General features: G+C 43.5%; 1 protein-coding gene across 1 annotated transcript in view; it reads right to left on the bottom strand.

Moving 5' to 3' along the window:
- Positions 1 to 1,707: 1,707 nt before the first annotated feature.
- KIFAP3 (kinesin associated protein 3) overlaps positions 1,708 to 15,926 on the bottom strand; it is a 249,844-nt gene continuing 235,625 nt past the window's right edge. Inside the window, exon 20 of the mRNA XM_030206053.1 lies at positions 1,708 to 4,700. Coding sequence (XP_030061913.1) covers positions 4,592 to 4,700 — 109 coding nt within the window. The 3' untranslated portion in view covers positions 1,708 to 4,591. The remainder of the gene's footprint in view (positions 4,701 to 15,926) is intronic.

Raw genomic sequence — 15,926 nt, 5'->3', positions numbered from 1 at the left:
GTTCCTTCCTTGCTTGCAGAGCTACAGCTCGAATCCAGAGACAGAGAGCCGACCAGAATTTTTTTTTAATCTATCATTAAATTCTTGCGGGGACAGGTTAAATTCTTACAGGGATGGGTGGGGATGGGATAAATTCTTGCAGGGTTGGGTAAGGTTCCAGTGGTCCCACCTAGCCCTGCCTCTTGTTGTAATACTTGGTAGCAATAATGAAAGTGATTGAATATTCACATAGCAAGCAGCCTGAGCCAACAGATTTATTTTTCACTGAACATAATTAACTTTGTATGAACTTGGCTGCTAATAGTGTACTGAACTGGACAATGTTGGCACATTTAGGGGTATGTTTACTAAGGTGCGTTAGCGTTTTTTGACACACCTGTAAACTTAAGGCGCATTAAACGCTAACTCGCCTATACATTTCTATGGGCATGTTAGCGTTTATCGTGCGTACACCATTTATGCTAACGTGCCCATAGCGCCGCTTAGTAAACCTAGCCCCTTAGACTGACACTGGACAGTTCTGCACAAATGAAACCCTTCCATCATTAATTAATACTTTCTCTGTGAAACAGTAATAATAATAATAATAATAAAAAAATAGGCAAGTGCATTTTTATAATATACCACTGCACTCCACAAAGCAAAAGGAGCAAGTTCCCGCATGCCATCTTTTTTTCTTTTGATGTAGGCACAGAAAAAGAAAAGATTTTAAAAGATCACAGGTTTCAATCTAATTCATGTTTAATGTGGGATAAAATGCCATAAATAAATAGATAGAAAGTCTGAATATTGAGCACCTAATTCTCGTAACATGATTAGTGGCCCTTTACCAGGAGAAAAAAAAATCTCTGCACGAATATAATAGTACTAGTGTGTCCTTTTAACTAGCTCGTCCAAATGACACAGATATTACCTTTATTTTTTTTACTGTATCCTCCCCTCCCCATCCCTTTAACCAGCCCCTCCACATGACATAGATATTACCTTGATTTTTTTTTTACAGTATCCTCCCCTCCCTGTCCCTTTAAGTAGCCTCTCCAGATGACACAGATATTACCTTGATTTTTTTTTTTTTTTTTTTTTACAGTATCCTCCCCTTCCCTCCCACCCACCTATTCCAGAAATCCTCTCCGCTCCCTCAAGCTGCAGGGTACCATCCTGGCACATATCTGAAGCCACCCTGGTGATCTAGTGGAGTCTTTGGGAAGGAAAGATCCCCAGTCTTTCCTGCCCACTGCCAGCACTGACCCTCTTGCTGCTGCATCTTCTTTAAAATGGCTGCCGAGACTTCCAAAGGCGGCCTCGCAAGACTTCAGTGGAAGTCTCGACAGCCATTTTAAAACAGCGAAGCGGCAACAAGGGAGTCAGCGGTGGCAGCAGGAAGGAAAGACTGAGGATCTTTCCTACCCCAAAGACTCCACTAGACCACCAGGGTGGCTTCGGGTACATGCCGGGAGGGCAGGCAAGGAGTCAGATCGCTGCAATGGCAGGGAGAGAGAGAGGGAGCGCCGTGGGGCCCCTGGAGGCGCAGGGCCCTGTGCGACCACTCCTATCACCGCTGCCTAAGACCGGCCCTATGTATGATAGAAGCCCATCTGGAAGAACCAAAATGTTTTTGTAACAGAAAGTTTTGATCTGTTTGTGGGTCAATCAGTTTTAGGAGTAAAGGATTGGATGCATGATCTGAATGAAAATGATACAGACACATTCAGGAAAGAGGATCCAGTGTTTATTTGGTGACTGTTAACAGACACAGTACATATCAGAGTAACAAAGTATATGTAATACTGGGATTTCTTCACATACAAACACTAACTTCACATCACTGTATGTAGATCCATGTGTTTAGTGCTGATATTTCTTTTTTTCTTTTTTAATTGATCTAAACCTCTGTATCAAATCATTTGCTTTGCAGGTCTTAGAGTCCATCATGCATTGCTGTTATCTTGAAAACCACCATTTTAAGCAGCACAAAGCAGCAGTAGAATGTGTTATACCATAACATTATGTTCCACAGCTCCTATATGGACCCCGTGATCTTCCAACCCACCTTATCTCTACAGGGAGACAAACAGCCTGGAAGAAAACAGAATCCCAGCTTTGTTTTACATTAGCAAAGGAGCACATACAGAGGTTGGACAGTAGACAAGCAACACAGTGCTGCAAAAATCTATGCACATAGCTTGCCTTTACCAGAAGCTGTAACACCCATGCACCTTGCTGTATTCTCTGCCCTCATGCCTTTCCCACACAGCCTGCAGTCTATATAGGGGTAATTCTATAAAGTAGGCACTAACATGTCTAGAATACTGTTATACATGCACATAAATGCCAAAATTCCACCTCCATGCAATTCTGTAAATATGTATCTTACATAGCGTGCATTTGACATAGCTCTATAGCTGGCTAAGTGCTTATACTTAAATTAAAGGCACAGTATTTCATCCACTAAGCTGGTATTCTATAAAGGTAAGTAGGCACCTACTTGCCTTTCTAAAATAGGCATCACGCGGACGCACTGTTACAGAATTACCCCATAGTGTGCTATATTTTATGCAACTTGAGTTGCAGGAAGAGGTGGGGAAAGAATCCTTAGCATGAAAAGCAGAGTTCTTCCATGAACCTATATAGTTAATATTTTAAGGGTTGTACAGCAGTTTGATATTCCAGCTTTTACTCTAATTAAGCATACTTTTTCTTTGTTTTTTTTGCTTTACCTTCAGAGGGATAGCTAAGGACACCTTCACCTTAACTTGAAATGAGTGAAAACACTGCCTAGTGGAAGTTTGTAAATTGCCCCTGGTAAGGAGAGATTCCAAACATCCATGCATCGGGTGGATGGCGCCAAAAGCTCATATGGAGCAGGGTCAACATTCAATTGCAAGAATTTCACTGGAAACATGCACATCTAACACTAAACAAGAATGAACCTTGGAGGGCATGATACCACACACCAGTGGTTCAAAAAGCTGACTTGGGGAAACCCCCAGTCCATCAGGTTTTCAGGATATCCACAATGAATATTCATGAGAGAGATGCATGCAACTCTCTCTCTCATGAATATTCATTGTGGATATCCTGAAAACCTGACTGGCTGGGGGTTCCCCCCAGGACACGTTTGGGAACCACTATACCACACAGATGGTTTGGGAGAGCTACACAACCAGACTTGTTTAAACAAGAGGATTGAGACCTTCTTTATCTAGTTCACAACAAAATATTCTGTATAGAACAGAACAGAAGCTTTTAGACTATCCTGTTTGGTGGCCTCTCTTTCTACACGTGTGCTAATGCAGCAAACACAGTACAGGGACATGTGTTAAATTGCTCATGCTGCTATGACATCCACGAACAAGCTTTACCCACAGGTTCTGCACAGTTTTCAAAGTGAAAGCAGCATAAGTGAAAATTGCTCCAACGACAGAGTATCTGTGCAGATTTGCATATGATGCAATGTATCCCATAGGAAATAAAACGTGTAGATTGGAAAATGCCACCCCATGACCTACACAGAACGCTAGGAATGCCCCCCTTTGCTATGAAACAATATACAGACTTTTCCTGGGGAAATGGTTTAGGAAAACTGCTCTCTGCTGGTTAAAAACTTGAAACTCAAACCCTTTTGCTTGTGCTCAGTATTGGCACATGGATGTTTTGAGGGGGAAGGGCCAAAAGGGAACTGTCTTTTTATATCTTTTGAATAATTTATCCAATGTCCCACTCCTCAAGTTAATTTTTTTAGGGTAGAGGCAGGAAAACTGTTCTTGAATGTTATCTACTTGATGCTATCATTTCAGTGTCAGGTACTTTTCTGCTCTTTGCTTTGCATTTTTTTTTTGTTTTATAAGCAGTCGCACACAGGAAAAAAACAGCTGTCGTTACAAGGTACATTTTTGAGTATCAAAAGTTCACCAATGATGCTAGAATTGTTTTAGCTCTGTAAAGTGTGATAAGTTCTTCTTAGAGTTTAATCTTCATGTAATAGTGTGTTTGGAGACTAAAGAGAATGTTCTATGTGATTCTGAGCTCAGTGAACTCTCTCTCTCTAATTTCATAAATTTAATTAAGAATACCTAGTAGTCCCAAGTGAATAATCTGCCATGGGACTTGGGTATATCTCTGGACACAGCACTGCAGTGTGAGGTGGCCTCAAGAACTGAACGGGTTCTGATAAGTTTCCAGTATAGGAAGGAGTAAGGGGTATTTCCTATGGAAATTACATTTAAATAAGCCACAGGTTAGTAACTACAGAAACATGAGGACACCATTGAAAATGCATTGAGGAGCCATGATCTAGCAGAACTACTCAGCTTTGTGCAGAAATTCATGAACTGCTGCCTCTTGCTACCTACAAAGTGCTTTTTTTTTGTCAGATTACTACTGGCTTTTAAGTCACTGGACAAATACTGTACAAAAACAAAATAAATACAACTATGAAAAAGAGCCACTGAGTGAGGCTTGCAAGTAGTCACGGGTTGGAAGATAAGGGGAGAAAGTTTGCATCTAAGTACAAAAAACAAAAAAGAAAAGCAACCCTCATGCACAGCATGCAGTTACTGCCCTTATGCCCGACTAAGGAGCTACACCAGAACTATCGTGTTCCAAATCCATAGTAGTATGGTTCATCTGGGCGATATCCATATGCAGTTGTTGGGCGCCCAGGCATTCCCACAGGCTGACCAAAACCATCAACCCCAATGCTGGAAAGAAAGAGAGAGAAATCAGAGGTGAAAATTTGCTATTAAAACAGTGCTCATAATGAACTGCATTCAGGATAAACACATGAGTGCAGCCCTTCAAAGCAGCAGAAATACAGTGTACCACATGAAAGAACCATCACAAGGCCATCACATTTGTCCAATTCAATCTACTTACTGCAATAGAATACACGCTACCTAGGTTTACGCTGGCTTTCCCCACTGCCGATGAGTCTTTCTCTGTGCCTATCCCACATTCTCTTCAATTCTCTGACCATTTCCCACTGCTCTCTAACTACAAGACTGTTCTATATATCTCCCATTTCCTGTGACAAGAATGCGCATCACATAGAAGGGACGTGCAATGTGTTCACAAAACACATTAAGAGGCCCTTTTACTAAAGGGCATTAAGGCCTAATATGTGCTTAGCACATGAAAAACAGGCTACCGCAAAACTCAGTATATTTATTTTGAGGTATTTTACCTGTTTGCATGTGCTAAGTGTGAGATAAATATTTTACAAAAATAATTTTTAGAGGGGGCGTGTGATGGGCAGAGAATGGGTGTGGAAGCATTAATCAGCTAGCACATTGTACTTAACAAGTGCTAACTGGATAATGCTATGTTAATGTGGGAGCACTTACCACCTCCTAAACAGAAGGCAGTAAGTGCTCTCATGTTAATTTTTTTGTAAGTCCCATGTGCTAATGAAAAAATTAGCATGGGACCAGCAAAAAAAAAATAAAGATAAAAAAGTCCTAAATATTGCCGTGCTGAATTTGGCCTTTGTATACAGCACAATCCCTGGCCCCTCCCTTATCTGACATCCAGGACAATAAAATACCTTTCACCTACCATCACAAGGCCAAAATCAGTTTGAAAGTGCAACTGGATCATATTGTGCAGTTCATATACTTCTTGATAACATCCCATTGCTAATTTTAAAAAGACTTTATAATGACCTGTAGCTGATTTTACCCTTGTCATGTCAAAACAGGGCACTACAAAATAATAATAATAATAATAATAATAAAAAATATATATATATGTTGGGTCTTTCATACACAGAAGTTAAACATTAAAGTGTCTTACACAAATACTCATAAAACAGTTCACTCTGGTTTCAGCAGGGCCGCCAAGAGACTGAGCTGGGTCCGCATCAGGGCCAGGATCGCCACCACCCCCCTGCCAGCAGAAGAAGCCTTCCTCCCACGCTGTTCTTCACTCCATCGCATTGCCTGCCCCTGCAGCTGCTTTTCCCTTCACGTCACACATGCTCAATTTCATCAAAACCGCGCATGACTGATGTCAGGGGAAAAGCAGCTGCAGGGCAGGCAATGCCGCGGAGTGAAGAAAAGCACTGCAGGAAAGCTTCTTCTGCTGGCGGGGCCTGGGGATCTCCACCAGCCAAACCACAGGACCCGAAGCCCTAGGTCTGCTCCTCCCCAGCTTATAAAGGAGAAGCGATCACTGTCAGGAGCAGAAGAGAGAGAGAGAGAGAGAGAGAGGGAGGGAGGGAGAGTCCATGGCGCCGGGTTCTTCTTGCAGGCTGGGCCCGGGAGAATCTTGCCCCCTCTATCGGTGGCCCTGAGTTTCAGGAATCAATTCAGTATATGAAGGGATGTTCTGGGAATCAAATGTTTCATACATCTGCACTACCGAATGTCTTAAAATCAACATATGATTTGACAGTCTTCCGGAAATCGCTGAAAACTAACTTATTCAACAAGACTTATATAAAAAATTCTTCATAAAGATTCATCATCAGAACTGTATTAGTACTAATCAACATTTTCTTTCCCCTCTACGCTCAAATGCTCAATTTACTTATCCTGTACCCTATTATTACATTTACAATAATTCGTATAATCTCCTTTAAGACTTTGCAATTCTAGTAACTTTTTTTTACTATGTAAGCTGCATTGAGCCTGCTATATGTGGGAAAGCGCGGGGTACAAATGCAATAAATAAATAAATAAACTCCATGCTGAAGATATGTTTCCAGGAGCTTCTCCCTAGGAGGGGGGGGGGGGGGGGGGGGATTAGGATGACCATTTTAGTTGAAGATTCGATCATCAGGTATGTAGATAGCTGGATGGTTGGTGGACATGAGGATTAGTTGGTCACTTGTCTGCCTGTTGTGAAGGTGGTGGACCTTATGTATCACCTAGATAAGATTTTAGACAGTGCTAGGGAGAAACTATCTTGACATATATTGGTACCAATAACATAGGAAAGTGTGTGTGTGTGTGGAGGGGGGGGGGGTGTTTAGCATTTCCAGAAATGCTCCCCATTCTACATGTACGACTCAAGAGACAAGCTGACCTCTGGAGTCTCAATGCATGAATGAGATTGTACATAGAAAAAGGAATTTAGATTTGTTAGGAACTGGACAACATTCTGGGGTAGGGGGAACCTATTTCAAAAAGATGAGCTCCACCTTAATTGGGGTGGAACCAGGCTGCTGACACCAATGTTTAAAAAGGCGCTAAAGCAACTTTTAAACTAGAACCTGGGGGAAAGCTAACTACTGCTCAAGAGAGCATAGTTCAGAGTAGAGTATATTTGAAGGATACTATCAAAACAGGGAAGCTGGGGCATACTGATACAGAGATTGCACTAAAGACAAAGTAAGCCAGCTGCCTGTAAGGGAAGAGCAGACAGTTTAAAGACTCCAAATTAGTCCTGTCAGCTGCTAATCAGGTTGTAGATACAAACAAAAAACACACTTTGAAATGTCTGCATACAAATGATAGAAGCATTAAAAAATGAGAAAGTTAGAACTAAATGCAGAAGAGGTAACATAGTAAATGTTGTCAGAAGATGACCCACACGGTCCATCCAATCTGCCAAGCAAGATGTCCAGAGCTGTACATGGCACTATGTGCATGTTCCACGTCTTCATAATTAAACACTGTGATATAACATAGTAACATAGTAAATGACAGCAGAAAAAGACCTGCACGGTCTGATGTAGAACAAACTTGCTTATCTCTCCCTAGGTATCGAAGGCCTTACCTTTGGCCTCATATCTGTTTTTCTTATCTGACATGCCCATATTTACACTGCTATATCACTAAATCTCCCCTGCCACAACCAGAGGTCTTCACCTCCTTCCCCCCTTTATCAGTTAGTAACTGAGGGAGAGAAACATTCCTTTCTGTGCACGTGCAAGTTACCCTGGCCAGGTTCTGTGTGCATGCACGTGCTCTGATTGGTTATCCTGGACAGACTCTGCCCTGTTTGGGTTGGGCAAAGCAAGAGTATAACCTCACTATGATCTGGTATTTTTTGAGGATCTTCTATAGAGCTTTTCTTTCCTGTCCTTTGTCTTTTTGCTCTGAAATTCCATCTCTTTGCTCTGTGGAGATTTAGCCGCTCTGCAGTCCAGACCCTTCATCCCCCCCTCCCTGTGCACGGGAGGTAAGATTGCCATGAATATCTTCTACCTGTAACCAGAAGCTGTGTAGCTGTCTACTCTGGCACCATATTAAAGATACTTATTGCATCTATTTCCTGTGTGAACGTGTGTCTCTGTAGTTTATACAAATTTGTTATCCGAAAATACAAAAGAATCACACTGGCCTCAAAACCAGGGTAGTGAGAAACTTGTCTTGCCAACCTCATATGAGCAGCTATACAATGCAATCTTGGAACATAACACTATGATGCTGTGCATTCAACCATGATTGTCTTCCCCTCCCTTCCCCTCCACTTATTTATTCACTAACATTGATATTATGGTTCATGATTCTACCCCCCCTCCCGCCCCGAAATACACAGCACCTGTAATCATAGCTTATGCTTTGAATGTGAGAGATGAAGTATGCACATATCATATCTCTCCCTGCCAATTTGGGGCACAGAATGTAGAAGTCTGCCCTGCACTAGTTCTACTTCTCAAATACTAGAGTTGCCATAGAAGTCCACTCTAGCCCTGAACTTGATTCATGGGACCCAGACTGTAGAAGTGCATGGCATTAGTACCACTTGCCAGCCTCTGAAGCAGCTGTCAGAGTTTGCTCTAGCTATGAGGTCAAGTTTTAATTGGATTTCATTTTTTTTCTATACAGGTATCCTCTGCATTTATTCAATATATTCCTGAATTCCATCACCGTTTTTGTCTTTACCACCTCCTCTGGGAGGACATTCCATGCATCCCCCACCCTTTCTGTGAAAAATTAATTTCCTGATGTTGTTCCTAAGTCTACCACTCTGCAAGCTCAACTCATGACCTTTAATTCTGCTGCTTTCATATCTCTGAAAATGTTTAGTTTATATATTAACTAGTAAAAAAGGCCTGTTTCTGAACACAATGAAACGGGCGCTAGAAAGGTTTTCCTCGGAGTGTGTTTGTTTGAGAGAGTGTGTGTGAGAGTGAATGTGCGAGTGTGTGTGTGTGTGACAGAGAGAGATTGAGACTGGGTGCAAGTGTGTGGCAGGGTCCCCCCTCCCCCTATCCAGTGCCAGCCCCTGTTCTGCCGCTCTCGCCACAACGCCACGCCCCTCCCATGTCGTCGCCGCTGCCGCTCACCCCCTGTGTGTGTCTGAGTGAGAGTGAGAGAGAGAGAGAGAGATTGATTTTCCTTGTTTGAGTTTGTGTATTACGGGGGGTGTGAGTGAGTGAGAGAGAGATGCTGTTTCTGCATGGCACAGTGTGTGTATGATGTTGGGGGGGGGGGGGGGGGAAGGAATGTATGTCTGTGTCAGACAGAAAGATGCTGATTGTCCCTTGGAGAGTTTGTGTATGATGTGGGTGTTGAGGGGGTAGGTGGGTGGGGAGGGTGGCAGAGTTTGTGTATGATGTGGGGGGGGGGGAGGGTAGCGGCGTCTGTGTGTGAGAGTGTTTGTATGGGGGACACTTCCCTTTCCTTAGCACTGTACTGGAAGGAGGGGTGTGGGGGGGCCTTGGTTATTGTTTTGGTTGAGAGTGTGTGAGTTGCATGACCAATCAGCGGTGCCATTTTGGGGGTGTGGGGGGGAGGGTAGCGTTGTTCCGCATCAGTGTGTGTGTTTTGGGGTGGGGGGGGGGCTGTGGGTGTGTGTGGGTGTTTGAGACAAAGATGTTTAATTTCCTTGTTAGAGTTTGTGTATTAAGGCATGGTGGGAATTAGAGTGTGTGTGTGTGTGTGTGAGTGAGAGAGAGAGAGAGATGCTGTCTCTCCATGCAGAGTGTGTGTATGTTGGCTTGGGGGGGTGGGGAGTTTGGTTGTGTGTATGGGTGTGAGTGAGAGATGCTGATTCTCCATGGTAGATCTTGTGTATTTAGTTGGGGGGGGGGGGGGGGTTTGGGTGTGAGTGAGACACAGAGATCTAGATTCACCATGGCAGAGTTTGTGTATGATGTTGTGGGGGTGGTTGGGGGGAGTGTGTGTGTGTCTGAGAGAGAGAGATGTTGATTTTCCTTGTTTGAGTTTGTGTATTAAGGGTGGTTGGGGGGAGTGTGTGTGTGTCTGAGTGAGAGAGAGAGAGATGTTGATTTTCCTTGTTTGAGTTTGTGTATTAAGGTGGGTGTGAGGGGAGTGTGTTTGTGTGAGTGAGAGAGAGAGAGAGAGAGAGACAGAGAGAGAGAGAGAGAGAGAGAGAGAGAGATGCTGTTTCTGCATGGCACAGTGTGTGTATGATGTTGGGGGGGGGGGGGGGAAGGAATGTATGTCTGCTGATTGTCCCTTGGAGAGTTTGTGTATGATGTGGGTGTTGGGGGGGGGGGGAGTGTGGCAGAGTTTGTGTATGATATACGGGGGAGGGGAGCGGCATCTGTGTGTGAGAGTGTTTGTATGGGGGACAATTGCCTTTCTTCCCCTGTACTTCCCTTTCCTTAGCCCTGTACTGGAAGGAGGGGTGTGGGGGGGGGGGGGCTTGGTTATTGTTTTGGTTGGGAGTGTGTGAGTTGCATGACCAATCAGCAGTGCCATTTTGGGGGTGGGGGGAGGGTAGCATTGTTCCGCTCAGTGTATGTGTTTGTATTTTTTGGGGGGGGGGGGGGGTTGGGGGGGTTTTGGGTGTGTGTGGGTGTTTGAGAGAGAGAGAGATGTTTAATTTCCTTGCTAGAGTTTGTGTATTAAGGGGGGTGGGGGGGGAGTGTGTGTGTGTGAGTGAGAGAGGGATGCTGTCTCTCCATGGCAGAGTGTGTGTATGGTGGTGTGGGGGGTGGGGAGTTTGGTTGTGTGAATGGGTGTGAGTGACAGATGCTGATTCTCCATGGTAGATCTTGTGTACTTAGTTGGGGGTGGGGGGGTGGGTGTGAGACAGAGATCTAGATTCACCATGGCAGAGTTTGTGTATGATGTTGTGGGGGTGGTTGGGGGGAGTGTGTGTGTGTGGTGGGGGGGGGGGGGGGGGAGAGGGTAGCGGCGTCTGTGTGTGAGAACGTTTGTATGGGGGGAAAATTGCCATTCTTCCCCTGTACTTCCCTTTCCTTAGCCCTATACCGGAAGTAGGGGTGTGGGGGGGCCTTGGTTATTGTTTTGGTTGGGAGTGTGTGAGTTGCATGACCAATCAGCGGTGCCATTTTGGGGGAGGGGGTGGGGGGGGGAGGGTAGCGCTGTTCCGCATCAGTGTATGTGTTTGTGGGGTTTTTTTTGGGGGGGGCGAGTTGGGGGGGCAGAGGGTATGTGTGGGTGATTGAGATAGAGATGTTGAATTTTCTTGTTAGAGTTTGTGTATTAAGGGGGGTGGGGTGGGGGGAGTGTGTGTGTGAGAGAGAGAGATGCTGTCTCTCCATGGGGGGGGGGGGGGGGGGTTGAGAGAGGGAGAGAGATGTTGATTTTCCATTTTAGAGTTTGTGTGTGAGAGGGCGTTTGTGAGGGAGGTGACGAGTGGATTTCAGGGGGGGGTGGAACTGGGAGGGAGGTTGTTTGCGGTGCCGGAGACGTTGGGAGAGTGGGTAGTTGTGTGTGGGAGGGTGTTTGTTAAGGAGGCGGCAAGTGGATTTCAGGGGGTGTGTGCGGCGCCATTATCGTTGACGTTTGGAGAGTGGGTCGTTGTGTGTGGGAGGGGGTTTGTGAGGGAGGCGGCGAGTGGATTTCAGGGGGGGGGGGGGTGGAGGAGTGGCCTAGTGGTTAGGGTGGTGGACTTTGGTCCTGGGGAACTGAGTTCGATTCCCACTTCAGGCACAGGCAGCTCCTTGTGCCTCTGGGCAAGTCACTTAACCTTCCATTGCCCCAGGTACAAATAAGTACCTGTATACAATATATAAGCCGCATTGAGCTTGCCATGAGTGGGAAAGCAGGGGGTACAAATGCAGATCTCTCTCATGAATATTCATTGTGGATATCCTGAAAACCTGACTGGCTGTGGTGTCTCTAGGACCAGGTTTGGGAACCACTGACTTAGACCATTCTTCAATTTTTTTCAGGCCACTTTACACGTTGTCCACTCCCTCTGGGGTATCCACCCTGTTGCAAATATTTGTGTCATCCACATAAAGGCAAACTTTCCTTCTAATCCTTCAGTGATGTCACTCATAAATATATTGAATAGAATCAGCCCCAATCCCTGAAGAAATCCAATACTTACCTTTCTTTCTTCTGAGTGAATGCCATTCATCACCACCATCTGTCATTTGTCAGTCAACCAATTTCTAATTCAGTTCACCACTTTAGGGCCTAACTTCAGCCTGTTCAATTTTCACAAGCCTATGAGGAAACACGTCAAAGTCTTTGCTGAAATCCAAATAGATCATACCTAGTGTATAACCTTGATCCAGTTCTCTGGTCACCTAATCATACAATCAATCAGATTCATTTGATATGATTTTCCATTAGGAAACCATATTGCCTCAGATCTTATAAGCCTTTGAACTCTAGGAATTTTACTACCCTTTCCTTCAGCACTGCCTCCATTATTTTTCCTATCACCGAATTGAGGCTCACTGGCCTGTAGTTTCCCACTTCTCTGTTACCATTTTTGTGGAGTGGGACCTCATCTGCTCCAATCCTGTGGAACTTTCCCTGTCTCCAAGGATCCATTATACAAATCTTTTAAGAGGGCCCACCAGAACTTCTTTCAGCTCCTTCAATATCCTTGGGTGTATCTTAGCTGCCCCCTATGGCTTTGTCCACTTTTAGTTTGCCCAATTATTCATAAACATTCTCTTCAATGCACAGTGCAATATCTATTCCACTCCCACAAATGCGTTTGTCAGCTGAGATCCTTTTCCAGGATTTTGTTATGTGAACACAAAGGAAGTACTTGTTTAGTATGTCTGTCTTTTCCTCATCACTCTCCACATATTGGTTCTCAGTAGCTTTCAGTCTCACAGTTCCATTTTTAGGCTTCCTCGTGTCCCCAATATACCTGAAAACGTCTTATCACCTCTCTGTATGTTTCTAGCATTTTTAAATTCTGCCTACGCTTTCACCATCCATATTTCTCTCTTCACTTCTTGGAGTTTTGTGGTATTCAGTTGGAGGAAAAAAAAAAAAAAAACAGTTTTAGGACCAAGCAGCTTAGATGGTGAAAGGAAGGAAAGTCTCTTTTTTTTTGTTTTGTTTTTTTCCTCTCCTAAAAAGGACAGATTAAAGCTATGTTATCAAACTTTCTAGGGAAATGAAAAGGAAATACAGGTAGGAAAGCAGTTTAGGATCTATGAATCAAACCAAATACAAAATCTGAGAATATAAAGGGTGAGGTAAAAAAATGTAACCCCCTCTGCTTGGAAAAGCTGTTATTATATTTCAAACACTTGAACTTATTGGTGGTTTTTATCCAGGAATTCCATCTATTGGCACATGAGGCTAAGAAGCTAATACAGGAATGGGTAAAGGAGTGTTTCTTTTCACTTGCCCATGGCAGGAAAAATGAAGTGATATTGTCTAAAGATCTACAGTATTCAGTTATATCTCACGCACTGAACGCTGAGGGACGATGGGTGTTATTTTAAAAAAATCAACCAGTAAACTATATTTTTATGAATGTATATGCCCCAAAATTGGATCAGCCTTCCAGCAACTGAATACACAAATTGCTTTAGCGGGTTCTGACTGTTATAATGGCAGGAGACATGAACCCCCCACTTGATGATGCACTTGATAGGAAATTTTCCACTAATCAAAACCTTTAAAATCAACAGTTGCTCTGTGTCACCTTTTATGAAGATTAGTTGATTCCTGGAGATTGCTTCATTGTAAAGATACTGAATTTTCATTCTGCTCTAAACCTCAGGATTTCTTTTTTGAGCATGTGGAAATTTTTGTGATGCAAGGACAGCACATTGAACAGCCTGTATATGGCAATTTCATATTAAGCTCTTGGGCTCAGGCAATTCCTTACTGACGAATTTCTACTATTTCAATTTAATTTTGTTCTTTTGTTATAGTGTGCGTATTTCAGTTCACTATTTGTAGGGTGAGTTATTACCAGTTATTGTACCTAGTATACCTCCCCTTTTTTGAGGGTGTTTAGTAGTTCTGTGGAACAACAGCCAGGTGGATCAAAGAGGACATTGCTTCGATGTATATCCTTAAATGGTGCCCGGTGCCTCTTAAGATGCATTCGACCAGAGGGCAGGCTGCCTTGTGGGCAGAGAACAGTCTTTTATTCCCCTGCTGGAAATTTGTAGGGCGGCTGATTGGAATTCTTTACATTCGTTTGTGAAGCATTATTATGTGGTTGTTCAGGCTAGACAGTACATAGGAGTTTTAGCTGCAGGCTTAGTGGATGCCTACCCATGATAACTGCTTTGGTACTTCCCATGCATCTCAGCTATTCTGAAGGGATGCTAAGGAAGGAGAAATTAGATCTTATCTGCTAATTTTCTTTCCTTTATTCCTTGCAGACTGGTTCAGAACCTATTTGGGGGGCGGGGAGAGGCTAGTTCCGTTTGGCAAATGGGAGTGGAAGGAGAAGGTAGATTCTTTGTTTTCTACAGTATTTAAGGGAGCAATGAGTGTTCTCACTTTCTTTTGTTTCTCTGTTTGTTCTCATTTGTTCAAAATAAAAAATATCAGAGAAGAATGGAATCCTTTGGCTCCTGTCCAATTACTGGATAGTGGTGCAATGGTCAATATAGGGAAAAGAGTTTTAAGGGGCTTTGTTAGAGAAACACTGACTAGCTAAGGACTGTACAGGACAGTTATAGGCTCTCTCAGAAGTTCTCAGTCTCCATCTGCTGGTAGGAGTGCATAACCCAAGTACTTGAACCAATTTGGAGGGGATAAAGGAAAGAACAGTAGCAGGTACAATCAAATTTTTCCTTAACGCCTCAAATTCAAGTGCATGCACATGGTAAGGGGGCATGGTCTGGGTTGTTTTGGGCATGACAAAGATTGAGGCTGGGAATTACACCTGATACCAAGCATGTTTAGGTTTTGGCAAACTGCTCCAACTGAGCAGCACTTCACTGGTGGAATTAGGGAAGGCTGCTCCGTTGATAACCCAGTGTTTTTTTTGTCCCCCCTCCCAAGCCAAGGGATACCAGTCTCTGTGACAGCACTGGGAAAATACACATTTATATTTCTAAACTGGTGTATGTGCCGGCACAAACACGTTCATATGCTGATTTTCAAACTGTGGAAGTATTTTATTTCATTTTCTAAAATGGATGTTTATGCTGTTTGTACTTAACACATAAATGTCCATTTCTGCTGTATTTAGAACAGCTGGATAGCAAGAGGGTCTAAAAGCACAAAAAAGAAGCACAAATGGGTCTTCAAGAGTAGAACAATCGAGAGTACTTTATTACATAGACCCGACATGGGCTGTGTTTCGGCGTTTCTACACCTGCGGCAGGGACCAATTGGAGTAGGTTCTCCCGCAGAAAACACAAAAGTGTCATTGTTCTTAAAACACTATTGCTTGTGGTTCCACCAGAGTTCCTGCATCAGTGAATATATGGACTGTATTCAGAACAGCCTCAATGTCAGTAGATTCTTTTTTAAAATATTAGTGAAACTTGAACGATCCTGACCTGGATATCTCAATTCTGACTTCAATAGCCTGTCTAAAATGGGCTGCCCTTTGCTAAAGAAGAACAAACTTCAATGGGATAGGCTTGAAAGTATCTAACACCTGAATTTTTAGGAAAGCTCATAGAACAGTCTGTATTCAGCTCAATGATTAGCTGGAAGAGAGAAACTGGCTAGATCCATGTCAATCTAGATGCAGACTTGGTTATGGAACAGAAAAGGTCCTTGTATCCCTACTAGATCTTCTTCAGAGAAACCGAGCCAGGGGATTTGCCTCAGTGTTAGTACTGTTGGATTTCTCAGTAGCATTTAACACGGTGG

The sequence above is a fragment of the Microcaecilia unicolor genome, chromosome 6 (assembly GCF_901765095.1).
Source record: "Microcaecilia unicolor chromosome 6, aMicUni1.1, whole genome shotgun sequence".
Taxonomy (NCBI): Eukaryota; Metazoa; Chordata; class Amphibia; order Gymnophiona; family Siphonopidae; genus Microcaecilia; species Microcaecilia unicolor.
This window is presented reverse-complemented; position numbering and strand designations above follow the sequence as displayed.